At 59.5% G+C, this 16357-nt stretch overlaps 1 protein-coding gene across 1 annotated transcript in view; it reads left to right on the top strand.

Moving 5' to 3' along the window:
* The first annotated feature begins 1066 nt into the window (after positions 1 to 1066).
* The window catches only part of LOC139235290 (NUT family member 2G-like), a 23030-nt gene continuing 7739 nt past the window's right edge, over positions 1067 to 16357 (top strand). The window contains exons 1-5 of the mRNA XM_070866431.1: positions 1067 to 1082; positions 2550 to 3338; positions 8497 to 8625; positions 11818 to 11951; positions 13876 to 14162. Coding sequence (XP_070722532.1) covers positions 2566 to 3338; positions 8497 to 8625; positions 11818 to 11951; positions 13876 to 14162 — 1323 coding nt within the window. The 5' untranslated portion in view covers positions 1067 to 1082; positions 2550 to 2565. The remainder of the gene's footprint in view (positions 1083 to 2549; positions 3339 to 8496; positions 8626 to 11817; positions 11952 to 13875; positions 14163 to 16357) is intronic.

Raw genomic sequence — 16357 nt, 5'->3', positions numbered from 1 at the left:
TCTCTCTCACTGTCCTCCCTCTCTGTCTCTCCCTCTCTCTCCGTCTCTCCCTTTCTCTCTCTGTCCCTCCCTCTCTGTCTCTCTGTCCCTCCCTCTCTCTCACTATCCCTCCCTCTCTCTCACTGTCCCTCCCTCTCTCTCTCTCTGTCCCTCCCTCTCTCTCACTGTCCTCCCTCTCTCTCACTGTCCTCCCTCTCTCTCACTGTCCTCCCTCTCTCTCACTGTCCTCCCTCTCTGTCTCTCCCTCTCTCTGTGTCTCTCCCTTTCTCTCTCTGTCCCTCCCTCCCTCTCTGTCTCTCATTATCCCTCCCTCTCTCTCACTGCCCCTCCCTCTCTCTCTCTGTCCCTCCCTCCCTCTCTGTCCCTCCCTCCCTCTCTCTCTCTCTCTCACTGGTCTCCCTCTCTCTCTGTCCCTCCCTCCCTCTCTCTCTCTGTCCCTCCCTCTCTCTCTCTGTCCCTCCCTCTCTCTCACTGTCCTCCCTCTCTCTCACTGTCCTCTCTCTCTGTCTCTCCCTTTCTCTCTCTGTCCCTCCCTCCCTCTCTGTCTCTCATTATCCCTCCCTCTCTCTCACTGTCCCTCCCTCTCTCTCTCTGTCCCTCCCTCCCTCTCTGTCCCTCACTGGTCTCCCTCTCTCTCTGTCCCTCCCTCCCTCTCTCTCACTGTCTCTCTCTGTCCCTCCCTCTCACTCTCTCTCTCCTTTCTTTCTGTCTCTCCCTCTGTCTCTCACTGTCCCTCTCTCTCTCTCTGTCCTTCCCTCTCTGTCCCTCTCAATCTTACTGTTTCTCTCTCTCTCTCTCTCGCTCTGTCTCCCTCGCTCTGTCTCTCTCTCTGTCTAAATCTTTGTCTCTCTCTCTCTCTCTCCTTCCCTCTCTCCCTCCCTTTCTCTCTCTTTCTGTCTCTCTCTGTCCCTCTCCCTCTCCCCCGGTGGTTCTGACTCCGATCCCGGGATGTTTAGCTTTGAACGGCCGGTTGCGCGGCGCCTCTCGCGGACTGGAATGTGGCTGAAACTCGGAGAGAAAATCAACCGGAGCCGGACCGTGAGTGAGTGAGGGTCTGGGGGAGGGATTGAGGGTCTGAGGAAGTGAGTAATGGGCTGGGGGAATGCGTGAGGGGCTGTTGGAGTGAGTAATGAGCTGGGGACGGAGTGAGGAGCTGGGGACGGAGTGAGGAGCTGGGGGAGTGAGCGAGGTTCTGGTTGAGTGAGTGAGGGTCTGGGGGAGTGAGTGAGGTCTGGGGGAGTGAGTGAGGTTCTGGTTGAGTGAGTGAGGTTCTGGTTGAGTGAGTGAGGGTCTGGGGGAGTGAGTGAGGGTCTGGGGGAGTGAGTGAGGGTCTGGGGGAGTGAGTGAGGGTCTGGGGGAGGGAGTGAGGGTCTGGGGGAGGGAGGGAGTGAGGGTCTGGGGGAGGGAGTGAGGGTCTGGGGGAGGGAGTAATGGGCTGGGGGAATGCGTGAGGGGCTGTGGGAGTGAGCGAGGTTCTGGTTGAGTGAGTGAGAGTTTGGGGGAGTGAGTGAGGGTCTGGGGGAGTGAGTGAGGATCTGGGGAGTGCGTGAGGGGCTGGGGAGTGCGTGAGGAGCTGGGGAGTGAGTGAGGGGCTGGGGAGTGAGTGAGGAGCTGGGGAGTGAGTGAGGGGCTGGGGAGTGAGTGAGGGGCTGGAGGAGGGAGTGAGGGGCTGGAGGAGGGAGTGAGGGGCTGGGGAGGGAGTGAGGGAGTGAGGGGCTGTGGGGGAGTGTGAGGATCTGAGGGAGTGAGTGACGGGCTGGGGAAGTGGGTGAGGGGCTGGAGGAGTGAGTGAGGGGATGGGGGAGTGAGTGAGGGGATGGGGGAGTGAGTGAGGGGATGGGGGAGTGAGTGAGTGGCTGGAGGAGTGGGTGAGGGTCTGGGGGAGGGAGTGCGGGTCTGGGTGAGTGAGGGTCTGGGGGGAGGGACTGAGGGAGGGAGTGAGGGGCGGGTGAAGTGAATGAGTGAGGGGCGGGGTGAGTGAGTGAGGGAGTGCGTGAGGGGCAGGGGAAGTGAGTGAGTGAGGGGCAGGGGAAGTGAGGGGCTGGTGGAGTAATTGAGGGCGGGCTGGGGGAGTGAGAGAGGGGCCTGGGGGAGTGAGAGAGAGGCTGTGGGAGTGAGTGAGCGGCTGGGGGAGAGTGTGAGGGACTAGGGGATAGAGTGAGGGACTAGGGGATAGAGTGAGGGACTGGGGGAGAGAGTAAGGGACTGGGGGAGGGAGTGAGGGGGAGTGTGAGGATCTGAGGGAGGGAGTGATGGGCTGGGGGCGTGAATGAGGGTCTGGGGAATGATTGAGGGTCTGGGGGAGGGAGTGGGTGGGAGCGGGTGAGGAGCTGGGAGAGGGAGGGGAAGGGAGTGGGGTTATGGGGTGGGGTTATGGGGTCGAGTTGGCTGGGTTTGCGGGATTGAGTCGGGTGGGTTTAAGGGCAATGAGGCCGGTTGTGGGCGGAGGTTGGGTGGGTTTGCGGGCGGGCGGGGGGCTGGTCTGTTCGGGTTGAGTGACCAACCCGTGGACCCCGCCGATTGTAACCCCCTTGCTCCCTCCTCTCCAGGCTCTTCGCCCCCAGGATGGACGGCTCGACAGGACAGATGGCCGGCCAGATGTTGGCCGACAAGTACCCGCCCCCGGGTCAGAAGGTGACCCTGGTGTCGCTCGACCCCGCCAAGTCCGGGGTCAAGGTGCAGCTGCCCGGCCCCCACCGCGGACCCCCCTCTGGCCTGGGCACTGTGCCCCTCGCCTCGCCGGGGGTCACCCTGACCGTCGGGCCCAACCCCCAGGTGGCCACCAACTCCCGCGCCCTCCCCCCCGCCCCCGGCGGCCGGCTGGAGGTTCACGACCCCAAGACCAAGACGGTCATCTTGACGTCGCCCTGCATCAAGTGGATCAAGTCGGGCCAGAACTTCAAGGTCATCAACCTGCCCCTGGGCCTTGTGCCCAGCCTCAACGTCTGCCGGCTACCCCACGCCAAGAGCATCGTCATCTCCCGCCCGGCCAACCTCAACCAGATCATCATCCACAAGGAGGCGCCCCCCCTGCCCATGACCCCCCAGCGCAGGGCTGAGGGCGGGCACCGCGACCCCGGGCTGCCCGTGCCCTGGCGGGGGCAGGTCACCCCCATCGTCTTCAGCACCGCCTCCAGCCCCGTGGTCCTCAGCATCTCCCAGGCGGCGGGGGCCGGCGGGGGAGGGGCGGTCCGCGAGCCGGGGGCCAGCATCCCCGTGAACAGCGGCTACTCCCGAGGGGTCTACGAGAACTTCCGCAAGTGGCAGCAGTACAAGGGGCTGGTCCGCACGAACTTCCCACTCAGCCCCGACACCGAGGCCGTTGCCTGCTTCTTCATGTAAGACTCCCCTCCCTCCGCCCCCAACCCCCCCGGCTCCCCACCAGTTGAAGTCGACAGTACGCGATTCCCAATGGTCCCAAACCCCTTCCCATTCACTCCCACGACACACAATCCCAGGTCACCCAAACCCCTTCCCATTCAATCCCCCTGTACATCATCGCATTGTACCCAACCCGCTTCTCATTCACTCCCGCTACACACAATCCCAGTTCACCCAAACCCTTTCCCATTCACACCCAATGTACACAGTCCCAATGGACCCAAGCCCCTTCCCATTCACTCCCACTGCACACAATCCAAGTTCACCCAAACCCTTTCCCATTCACTCCCAATGTACACAATCCCAATGGACTCAAGCCCCTTCCCATTCACTCCCACTGCACACAATCCAAGTTCACTCAAACCCCTTCCCATTCACTCCCACTGTACACATTCCCAATGGTCCCAAACCACCTTCCCATTCACTCCCACGACACACAGTCCCAATGGATCCAAACCCCTTCCCATTCACTCCCACCGTATACAATCCCAATGGACCCAACCCCCTTCCCATTCACTCCCGCGACACACAATCCCAATGGACCCAAACCCCTTCCCATTCACTTCTACTGTACACAATCCCAATGGACCCAAACGCCTTCCCATTCACTCCCATTGTACACAATCTCAATGGAACCAACCCCCTTCCCATTCACACCCGCTACACACAATCCCAGTTCACGCAAACCCCTTCCCATTCACTCCCACTGTACACAATCCCAGTTCACCCAAACCCCTTCCCATTCACTCCCACCGTACACAATCCCAATGGACCCAACCCCCTTTCCATTCACTCCCGCGACACACAATCCCAATGGACCCAAACCCCTTCCCATTCACTCCCACTGTACACAATCCCAATGGACCCAAATGCCTTCCCATTCACTCCCACTGTACACAATCCCAATGGACCCAAACCCCTTCCCATTCACTCCCACTGCACACAATCCCAATGGACCCAAACCCCTTCCCATTCACTCCCACCGTACACAATCCCAATGGACCCAAACCCCTTCCCATTCACACCCGCTATACACAATCCCAGTTCACCCAAACCCCTTCCCATTCACTCCCACTGTACGCAATCCCAATTGACGCAAACCCCTTCCCATTCACTCCCACTGTACACAATCCCAATGGACCCAAATGCCTTCCCATTCACTCCCACTACACACAATCCCAATGGACCCTAACCCCCTTCCCATTCACACCCGCTACACACAATCCCAGTTCACCCAAACCCCTTCCCATTCACTCCCACTGTACGCAATCCCAATTGACTCAAACCCCTTCCCATTCAATCCCCCTGTACATCATCGCAATGTACCCAAACCCCTTCTCACTCACTCCCACTGTGCACAATCCCAGTTCACCCAAACCCCTTCTCATTCACTCCCAACATACACAATCCCAATGGACTCAAACCCCTTCCCATTCACTCCCACGACACACAATCCCAGGTCACCCAAACCCCTTCCCATTCAATCCCCCTGTACATTATCGCATTGTACCCAACCCGCTTCTCATTCACTCCCGCTACACACAATCCCAGTTCACCCAAACCCTTTCCCATTCACACCCAATGTACACAATCCCAATGGACCCAAGCCCCTTCCCATTCACTCCCACTGCACACAATCCTAGTTCACCCAAACACTTTCCCATTCACTCCCAATGTACACAATCCCAATAGACCCAAACCCCTTCCCATTCACTCCAATGGTACACAATCCCAATGGGCCCAATCCCTTTCCCATTCACTCCCACTGTACACAGTCCCAATGGACCCAAACCCTTTCCTACTCACTCTTACTGTACACATTCCCAATGGACCCAAACCCCTTCCCATTCACTCCCACTGCACACAATCCCAATGGACCCAAACCCCTTCCCATTCACTCCCACCGTACACAATCCCAATGGACCCAACCCCCTTCCCATTCACTCCCGCGACACACAATCCCAATGGACCCAAACCCCTTCCCATTCACTCCCACTGTACACAATCCCAATGGACCCAAACGCCTTCCCATTCACTCCCACTGTACACAATCCCAATGGACCCAACCCCCTTCCCATTCACACCCACTACACACAATCCCAGTTCACCCAAACCCCTTCCCATTCATTCCCACTGTACGCAATCCCAATTGACTCAAACCCCTTCCCATTCAATCCCCCTGCACATCATCACAATGTACCCAAACCCCTTCTCACTCACTCCCACTGTGCACAATCCCAGTTCACCCAAACCCCTTCTCAATCACTCCCAACATACACAATCCCAATGGACTCAAACCCCTTCCCATTCACTCCCACGACACACAATCCCAGGTCACCCAAACCCCTTCCCATTCAATCCCCCTGTACATCATCGCATTGTACCCAACCCGCTTCTCATTCACTCCCGCTACACACAATCCCAGTTCACCCAAACCCTTTCCCATTCACACCCAATGTACACAATCCCAATGGACCCAAGCCCCTTCCCATTCACTCCCACTGCACACAATCCAAGTTCACCCAAACCCTTTCCCATTCATTCCCAATGTACACAATCCCAATGGACCCAAACTCCTTCCCATTCACTCCAATGGTACACAATCCCAATGGGCCCAATCCCTTTCCCATTCACTCCCACTGTACACAGTCCCAATGGACCCAAACCCTTTCCTACTCACTCTTACTGTACACATTCCCAATGGACCCAAACCCCTTCCCATTCACTCCCACTGTACACAATCCCAATGGACCCAAACCCCTTCCCATTCACTCCCACTGTACACAATCCCAATGGACCCAAACCCCTTCCCATTCACTCCCACTGTACACAATCCCAATGGACCCAAACCCCTTCCCGTTCACTCCCAGTACACACAATCCCAATGGACACAAACCCCTTCCCATTCGCTCCCACTGTACACAATCCCAATGGACCCAAACCCCTTCCCATTCACTCACAGTACACACAATCCCAATGGGCACAAACCCCTTCCCATTCACTCACGTTACACACAATCCCAATGGACCCAAACGCTTTCCCATTCACTCCCACTGTACACAATCCCAATGGACACAAACCCCTTCCCATTCACTCCCACTGTACACAACCCCAATGGACCCAAACCCCTTCCCATTCACTCCCACTGTACACAATCCCAATGGATCCAAACCCCTTCCCATTCACTCCCATTGTACACAATCCCAATGGACCCAATCCCCTTCCCATTCACTCCCACTGTACACAATTCCAATGGACCCAAACCCTTCCCATTCACTCCCACTGTACACAATCCCAATGGACCCAAACCCCTTCCTATTCACTCCCACTGTACACAATCCCAATGGACCCAAACCCCTTCCCACTCACTCCCACTGTACACAATCCCAATGGACCCAAACCCCTTCCCATTCACTCCCACTGTATCCAATCCCAATGGACCCAATCCCCTTCCCATTCACTCCCACTGTACACAATTCCCTTCCTATTTACTCACACTGTAGACCATACCAGTTGAACTGAGTAGGGTAGTAGGTCAAACACTGTCCTTTCACGCTCTGGTACCTGTGGACAAAGGTGCTGTACCCAACACCCCTCACCCCGCACTAGACACAGAGAATGCTGGGTTCTTCCCTGATGGGCGATTGATATGTTGTAGAGTTCGAAATGTTTGAGACAGTGTAGAGGGAGCTTTACTCTGTATCTAACCCCCTGTACCTGCCCTGGGAGTGTTTGATGGGGACAGTGTAGAGGGAGCTTTACTCTGTATCTAACCCCCTGTACCTGCCCTGGGAGTGTTTGATGGGACAGTGTAGAGGGAGCTTCACTCTGTATCTAACCCCCTGTACCTGCCCTGGGAGTGTTTGATGGGACAGTGTAGAGGGAGCTTTACTCTGTATCTAACCCCCTGTACCTGTCCTGGGAGTGTTTGATGGGACAGTGTAGAGGGAGCTTTACTCTGTATCTAACCCCCTGTACCTGCCCTGGGAGTGTTTGATGGGACAATGTAGAGGGAGCTTTACTCTGTATCTAACCCCCTGTACCTGCCCTGGGAGTGTTTGATGGGACAGTGTAGAGGGAGCTTTACTCTGTATCTAACCCCCTGTACCTGCCCTGGGAGTGTTTGATGGGACAGTGTAGAGGGAGCTTTACTCTGTATCTAACCCTGTGCTGTACCTGCCCTGGGAGTGTTTGATGGGACAGTGTAGAGGGAGCTTTACTCTGAATCTAACCCCATGCTGTACCTGCCCTGGGAGTGTTTGATGGGACAGTGTAGAGGGAGCTTTACTCTGTATCTAACCCCCTGTACCTGCCCTGGGAGTGTTTGATGGGACAGTGTAGAGAGAGCTTTACTCTGTATCTAACCCCCTGTACCTGCCCTGGGAGTGTTTGATGGGACAGTGTAGAGGGAGCTTTACTCTGTATCTCACCTCCTGTACCTGCCCTGGGAGTGTTTGATGGGACAGTGTAGAGGGAGCTTTACTCTGTATCTAACCCCGTGCTGTACCTGCCCTGGGAGTGTTTGATGGGACAATGTAGGGGGAGCTTTACTCTGTATCTAACCCCGTGCTGTACCTGCCCTGGGAGTGTTTGATGGGACAGTGCAGAGGGAGCATTGCTCTGTATCTAACCCTGTGCTGTACCTGCCCTGGGAGTGTTTGATGGGACAGTGTAGAGGGAGCTTTACTCTGTATCTAACCCCGTGCTGTACCTGCCCTGGGAGTGTTTGATGGGACAGTGTAGAGGGAGCTTTACTCTGTATCTAACCCCCTGTACCTGCCCTGGGAGTGTTTGATGGGACAGTGTAGAGGGAGCTTTACTCTGTATCTAACCCCGTGCTGTACCTGCCCTGGGAGTGTTTGATGGGACAGTGTAGAGGGAGCTTTACTCTGTATCTTAGCCAGGAAATGTTGCCAAAGTTAGCGATGCGACGGTTGGGTTGAAACAAAGCTGCTTCTTGGCTGAATATGACATCAGGCCGTTATTATGTTCCCTCGACCCGGGTCCGGGGTCGGTGGGAGGGGGGATTGGGGAGCTCTGGGCTGAGGGTCCCCTCCTTCCCCCGGGAGCAGTGGCGATGTGACCCTCACCGTTGTCCGTTCTCCTCCCGCACAGCCCCGTGCTGCGCTCCCTCTCCCAGTTCAAACCCCAGCTGAGCACCGAGGAGAGGATCCCCTTGGCCATCCAGGAGTGGAGCCAACTCAGCAACTTCGACAGAATGAACTACTACGAGATGGCCGAGAAGTGAGTCTGGGTGGGGGTGTAGGGGTCTGGGGGGTGTAGGGGTCTGGGGGGGGTGTAGGGGTCTGGGGGTGGTGTAGGGGTCTGGGGGTGGTGTAGGGGTCTGGGGGGGGCTAGGGGTCTGGGGCTGGTGTAGGGGTCTGGGGGTGGTGTAGAGGTCTGGGGAAGGGCGTAAGGGTCTGGGGGGTGTCGGGGTCTGGGGGGGGGGTGTCGGGGTCTGGGGGGGGTGTCGGGGTCTGGGGGGGTGTCGGGGTCTGGGGGGGTGTCGGGGTCTGGGGGGGGTGTCGGGGTCTGGGGGGGGTGTCGGGGTCTGGGGGGGGGTGTCGGGGTCTGGGGGGGGGTGTCGGGGTCTGGGGGGGGTGTCGGGGTCTGGGGGGGGTGTCGGGGTCTGGGGGGGGGGTGTCGGGGTCTGGGGGGAGTGTAGGGGTCTGGGGGGGAGTGTAGGGGTCTGGGGGGGGAGTGTAGGGGTCTGGGGGGGAGTGTAGGGGTCTGGGGGGGAGTGTAGGGGTCTGGGGGGAGTGTAGGGGTCTGGGGGGGAGTGTAGGGGTCTGGGGGGGAGTGTAGGGGTCTGGGGGGGAGTGTAGGGGTCTGGGGGGGAGTGTAGGGGTCTGGGGGGGAGTGTAGGGGTCTGGGGGGGAGTGTAGGGGTCTGGGGGGGAGTGTAGGGGTCTGGGGGGAGTGTAGGGTCTGGGGGGAGTGTAGGGGTCTGGGGGGGAGTGTAGGGGTCTGGGGGGAGTGTAGGGGTCTGGGGGGGAGTGTAGGGGTCTGGGGGGGAGTGTAGGGGTCTGGGGGGGAGTGTAGGGGTCTGGGGGGGAGTGTAGGGGTCTGGGGGTGGAGTGTAGGGGTCTGGGGGGGAGTGTAGGGGTCTGGGGGGGAGTGTACGGGTCTGGGGGGGAGTGTACGGGTCTGGGGGGGAGTGTACGGGTCTGGGGGGGAGTGTACGGGTCTGGGGGGGGAGTGTACGGGTCTGGGGGGGGAGTGTACGTGTCTGGGGGGGAGTGTAGGGGTCTGGGGGGGGAGTGTAGGGGTCTGGGGGGGGTGTAGGGGTCTGGGGGGGGTGTAGGGGTCTGGGGGGGGTGTAGGGGTCTGGGGGGGGTGTAGGGGTCTGGGGGGGGTGTAGGGGTCTGGGGGGGGTGTAGGGGTCTGGGGGGGGTGTAGGGGTCTGGGGGGGGTGTAGGGGTCTGGGGGGGGTGTAGGGGTCTGGGGAGGTGTAGGGGTCTGGGGGGGGTGTAGGGGTCTGGGGGGGTGTAGGGGTCTGGGGGGGGGTGTAGGGGTCTGAGGGGGGGTGTAGGGGTCTGGGGGGGGTGTAGGGGTAGTGGAGGGGTGTAGGGGTCTGGGGGGGTTGTAGGTGTCTGGGGGAGCGTAGGGGTATGGGGGAGTGTAGGGGTATGGGGGGTGTAGGGGTCTGGGGGGGGGTGTAGGGGTCTGGGGGGGGTGTAGGGGTCTGGGGGGGGTGTAGGGGTCTGGGGGGGGTGTAGGGGTCTGGGGGGGGTGTAGGGGTCTGGGGGGGGTGTAGGGGTCTGGGGGGGGTGTAGGGGTCTGGGGTGTGGGGGGAGGCAGTGTCTCTCTCTCTCCCTCTCTGTCTCCGTCTGTCTCTGTCTCTCTCTCTCTCTTTCTTTCTCCCTCTCTCTCTTCTGTCTCTGAACATAGTTAAAAAATCGTAGAATGATAGCGCACAGCAAGAGACCATTGGGCCCATCTAGCCGGTGCCGTGCCGGGCTCTGTGACAGAGCGATCCAATCAGTCCCCTTCCCCCGCTCCCTCTTTCCCAACAGCCCGGCAAATGTTTCCCCGTCCAGTATTTATCCAATTCCCGGTTTGAAGGCCACTATTGAATCTGCTCCCACCGCCCTTCCAGGCAGCGCGTTCCCGATCACCACAACTCGCTGCGTAAACACATTCTCCCCATCGCCCCCTCTGGTTCCATCGCCGATTATCGTCAATCCGTGTCCCTCTGGTTACCCGCCCTCCTGCCCCCGGGAACAGGTTCTCCCCAATCTCCGCCATCAAAAACCCCTCGTCATTGTGAACCCCTCGATTAAATCTCCCCTCAACCTTCTCTGCTCCACGGAGAACAACCCCCCAGCCTCTCCAGTCTACCCCTGTCACTGAAGTCCCCTCATCCCCTGGGACCATAGTCCTGCTTAACCTTCTCTGCTCCACGGAGAACAACCCCAGCCTCTCCAGTCTACCCCTGTCACTGAGGTCCCCTCATCCCCTGGGACCATTCTCCTGCTTAACCTTCTCTGCTCCAAGGAGAACAACCCCAGCCTCTCCAGTCTACCCCTGTCACTGAAGTCCCCTCATCCCCTGGGACCATAGTCCTGCTTAACCTTCTCTGCTCCACGGAGAACAACCCCAGCCTCTCCAGTCTACCCCTGTCACTGAAGTCCCCTCATCCCCTGGGACCATAGTCCTGCTTAACCTTCTCTGCTCCACGGAGAACAACCCCAGCCTCTCCAGTCTACCCCTGTCACTGAAGTCCCCTCATCCCCTGGGACCATTCTCCTGCTTAACCTTCTCTGCTCCACGGAGAACAACCCCAGCCTCTCCAGTCTACCCCTGTCACTGAAGTCCCCTCATCCCCTGGGACCATAGTCCTGCTTAACCTTCTCTGCTCCACGGAGAACAACCCCAGCCTCTCCAGTCTACCCCTGTCACTGAAGTCCCCTCATCCCCTGGGACCATTCTCCTGCTTAACCTTCTCTGCTCCACGGAGAACAACCCCAGCCTCTCCAGTCTACCCCTGTCACTGAAGTCCCCTCATCCCCTGGGACCATAGTCCTGCTTAACCTTCTCTGCTCCACGGAGCTGGGGCTCGGTATTGGGGATTGGGGGAATCGGGGAGGGGGGGAATTGGGGAAAGTGGGAGGGGGGGATTCGGGGAAAGTGGGATTGGGGGAATCGGGGAGGGGGGGAATTGGGGAGAGGGAGATTGGGGGAATCGGGGAGGGGGGAAATTGGGGGAATCAGGGAGGGGGGAATTGGGGAGAGGGGGAATCAGGGAGGGGGGAATTGGGGGATTGAGGGAATCGGGGAGGGGGAATTGGGGAGGGGGGAATCGGGGAGAGGGGGATTGGGGGAATCGGGGGGGGATATCGGGGAGGTGGGCGTTGGGGATCGGGGATCAAGGAAGGCTTCCGGCTGAGCTGTCAAATCTCCCTCTCTTTCCCCCCCCCCCCCGACCCCTCCCCAGGTTCATGGAGTTCGAGAGTGAGGAGCAGGCCCAGCGGGTGCAGTGTGAACAGGTTCCGGTGCAGCCCGGGATGTCGCAGGGTGTTCAGCTCGTGTCCGGAACGACGGGCAAACCCGGCAAGCAGGTCCTGGAAGGTAGGAACTCTGAACCCGCGGCCACCCCCTGACGACCCCTGAACTCCCGGCGACCCCCGAACCCCCCCGGCGACCCCTCGCGAACCCCAAACGACAACACGCGTTTACCTATTCGGCGACTTCAACGTAGTGAAAGGTCCCCGGGCGTGGCACCGTGGGGGTGAACCGAACAGAAGGTGGCACCGAGCCCCAGGAGGCGGCGTTTGGACGGCTGGCCAGAGGCGGGGCGTTGGGGGAGGGAGAAATTGGGGTCGTTTGCACCCCCCCCCCCCCCGGTCATATCCCCCTTGGTGGCTCAGGGGGTGATGGGCGACGGTGGGGAGGGGGTGATGGAGGGGAGGGGGTGAGGGGGGAGGGAGTGAGGGGGAGTTTCGGACGAACTGATGGTTCGGGATGGTGGAATGTGGGAATCCGGCTCAGAGAGGGCGGGAACGTTCGAGTCCGGAGAGGGCGGGAACGTTCGAGTCCGGAGAGGGCGGGAACGTTCGGGTCCGGAGAGGGAGGGAACGTTCGGGTCCGGAGAGGGAGGGAACGTTCGGGTCCGGAGAGGGAGGGAACGTACGGGTCCGGAGAGGGAGGGGAAGTTCGGGTCCGGAGAGGGCGGGGACGTTCGAGTCCGGAGAGGGCGGGAACGTTCGAGTCCGGAGAGGGAGGGAACGTTCGAGTCCGGAGAGGGAGGGAACGTTCGAGTCCGGAGAGGGAGGGAACGTTCGAGTCCGGAGAGGCCAGAGAGGGAGGGAACGTTCGAGTCCAGAGAAGGAGGGAACGTTCGGGTCCAGAGAGGGAGGGAACGTTCGGGTCAGGAGAGGGAGGAAACGTTCGGGTCCAGAGAGGGAGGGAACGTTCGGGTCAGGAGAGGGTGGGAACGTTCGAGTCCGGAGAGGGAGGGAATGGTCGGGTCAGGAGAGGGTGGGAACGTTCGAGTCCGGAGAGGGCGGGAACGTTCGTGTCAGGAGAGGGAGGGAACGTTCGGGTCAGGAGAGGGTGGGAACGTTCGAGTCCGGAGAGGGAGGGAACGTTCGGGTCCGGAGAGGGAGGGAACGTTCGGGTCCAGAGAGGGAGGGAACGTTCGGGTCAGGAGAGGGAGGGAACGTTCGGGTCCAGAGAGGGAGGGAACGTTCGGGTCCAGAGAGGGAGGGAACGTTCGGGTCAGGAGGGAGGGAACGTTCGGGTCCGGAGAGGGAGGGAACGTTCGGGTCCAGAGAGGGAGGGAACGTTCGGGTCAGGAGAGGGAGGGAACGTTCGGGTCCAGAGAGGGAGGGAACGTTCGGGTCAGGAGAGGGTGGGAACGTTCGAGTCCGGAGAGGGCGGGAACGTTCGAGTCCGGAGAGGGAGGGAACGTTCGGGTCAGGAGAGGGAGGGAACGTTCGGGTCAGGAGAGGGTGGGAACGTTCGAGTCCGGAGAGGGCGGGAACGTTCGAGTCCGGAGAGGGCGGGAACGTTCGAGTCCGGAGAGGGCGGGAACGTTCGAGTCCGGAGAGGGCGGGAACGTTCGAGTCCGGAGAGGGCGGGAACGTTCGAGTCCGGAGAGGGCGGGAACGTTCGAGTCCGGAGAGGGCGGGAACGTTCGAGTCCGGAGAGGGCGGGAACGTTCGAGTCCGGAGAGGGCGGGAACGTTCGAGTCCGGAGAGGGCGGGAACGTTCGAGTCCGGAGAGGGCGGGAACGTTCGAGTCCGGAGAGGGCGGGAACGTTCGAGTCCGGAGAGGGCGGGAACGTTCGAGTCCGGAGAGGGCGGGAACGTTCGAGTCCGGAGAGGGCGGGAACGTTCGAGTCCGGAGAGGGCGGGAACGTTCGAGTCCGGAGAGGGGGCGGGAACGTTCGAGTCCGGAGAGGGGGCGGGAACGTTCAGGCCCGGTGCTGACCACAGATACGGGTGGATGACCCTGCCTTGTGCTGTGTTCCCATCCGCCCCCCCCCCCGCAGATCCGGGCGGGAAGAAGTCCGTCAGCAAAGGAGGATCCCAGCGTTCCCACAAACAGCCCAAGGCCCCAGCGGCCCAGACCTGCGCGAGCTCGGGCCCCGGACCACGGGACCAGCCCATCCCCATCGAGGCCGTCAACCAGTACATCGAGATCATGGAGGCCCTGAGCCGCGACCAGCAGGCCGAGGGAGAGGCGCTTCCGGAACCTTCCGAGGAGCAGGCTGGCAACGAGCCCGAGCTCATCAAGTACATCGAGAAACTCTGCAGCAAGGACTCCTTCATCAGCAAGGTCAGGGGTCGCTGGGGGGGGGGGGTCGAGGGTCGCTGGGGGTCAGATTATTGGCGGTTGGACGAGGGGGAGTTGGAGGGTCGCTGGGGGGGGGGGTCAGGTTGTCGTTGGGGGTCGTTGATGGGTCGGGGGGGGGGGTTCGAGAGGTCACTGGGGGGGGGTCACTGCTAGGTCTGGGGATGGTTGGGGAGGAAGAGGGGGTCGCGGGTGTTGCGAGTCGCTGGGTGGTTCGGGGTCTCTGGGGGGGGGGGCTCGGAGGGTCGTGGGGTGGGTTGGGGGGGGGGTCGGAGGGTCGCTGGAGGGTCGCTGAGGGGTCAAGGGGAGCCGCTGGGGGCTAGTGCAATGACCTCTCACCCTCTGCCGAGGTGGTAGGTCGGGGGTCGCTGGAGATTTTGTGGGGGGGGGGGGTCACGCACTGACCTCTCACCCTCTGTCGAGATGGGGGGGTCAAAGCTAATTGGTTTTCCGTTCTGTCACAAATTATATCTTGCACGTGTATCAAGAACATCAGAAATAGGAGCAGGAGTCGGCCATTCGGCCCCTCGAGCCTGCTCCGCCATTGAGCAAGATCATGGCTGATCACCCACCCCAGCACCCCTCCCCCCACCCCAAGCCTCCTCCACACCCCCCCCCCCCCCGGAACCCCCCCCCCCCCGGAACCCCCCCCCCAGCCGCAAGAACCACATCCAACTCCCTCCCGAACACATCCAATGAACCGGCATTGACAACTCTCGGCGGCAGGGAACACAACAGGCCAACAACTCCCCGAGCGAATGGGTCTCTCCCAATCCCAGCTCCCAAACAGCACCCCCCCCCACCCCCCAGACCTCCGCTGCAACGTTAGAATGTTCCCGATGTTGGGGAAGTCCAGAACCAGGGGTCACAGTCTAAGGATAAGGGGTAAGCCATTTAGGACCGAGATGAGGAGAAACTTCTTCGCCCAGAGAGTTGTGAACCTGTGGAATTCCCTGCCGCAGAGAGTTGTTGAGGCCAGTTCGTTGGGTACATTCAAGAGCTGGATATGGCCCTTACGGCTAAAGGGATCAAGGGGTATGGAGAGAAAGCAGGAAAGGGGTACTGAGGGTGAATGATCAGCCATGATCTTATTGAATGGTGGTGCAGGCTCGAAGGGCCGAATGGCCGACTCCTGCACCTATTTTCTACGGTGATAAATGGGTGACCCCTTATGCTGAGACTGTGACCCCGAGTTTTTAGACACTCCCGCTGTAAGTGTATTTGCTTCCTGGGTTCTTTGCTTACGAATTCATAGCCACACATCGCTATTCAGAACTCGTCGGTTTATTAGCAATCGCACGACACATTACCGGTTCATCCACCGGGCTCACAACCGCCTGCCCCATCGTGGATCCCCCCGTGGCCAGCTGGCTGGGGTTTTATTGAGTCTTGTGAACATCACGTGACTGGCGAAGCCACTCCCACCTCAACAGCTCTACAACTATTTTTAGTAGAAACGTTAATCAAGTGACCCCGGATTAAACATGGAAAATAGGTGCAGGAGTAGGCCATTCGGCCCATCGAGCCTGCACCACCATTCAATAAGATCATGGCTGATCATTCACCTCAGTACCCCTTTCCTGCTTTCTCTCCATACCCCTTGATCCCTTTAGCCGTAAGGGCCACATCTAACTCCCTCTTGAATATATCTAACAAACTGGCCTCAACAACTCTCTGTGTAGAGAATTCCACAGGTTCACAATTCTCTGAGTGAAGAAGTTTCTCCTCATCTCGGTCCTAAATGGCTTACCCCTTATCCTTAGACTGTGTCCCCTGGTTCTGGACTTCCCCAACATCGGGAACATTCTTCCTGCACCTAACCTGTCCAATCCCGTCAGAATTTTATATGTTTCTATGAGATCCCCTCTCATCCTTCTAACTCCAGTGTATAAAGGCCCAGTTGATCCAGTCTCTCCTCATATGTCAGTCCTGCCATCCCGGGAATCAGTCTGGTGAACCTTCGCTGCACTCCCTCAATAGCAAGAATGTCCTTCCTCAGATTAGGAGACCAAAACTGAACACAATATTCCAGGTGAGGCCTCACCAAGGCCCTGTACAACTGCAAATAAGGCCTCCCTGCTCCTATACTCAAATCCTCTCGCTATGAAGGCCAACATACCATTTGCCTTCTTCACCACCTGCTGTACCTGCATGCCAACTTTCAGTGACTGATGTACCAT

Source organism: Pristiophorus japonicus, chromosome 23 (genome assembly GCF_044704955.1).
Source record: "Pristiophorus japonicus isolate sPriJap1 chromosome 23, sPriJap1.hap1, whole genome shotgun sequence".
In the NCBI taxonomy this organism is placed as follows: domain Eukaryota; kingdom Metazoa; phylum Chordata; class Chondrichthyes; family Pristiophoridae; genus Pristiophorus; species Pristiophorus japonicus.
The sequence above is the reverse complement of the archived record's forward strand: the minus strand, read 5'-3'. Positions and strand labels throughout refer to the sequence as shown.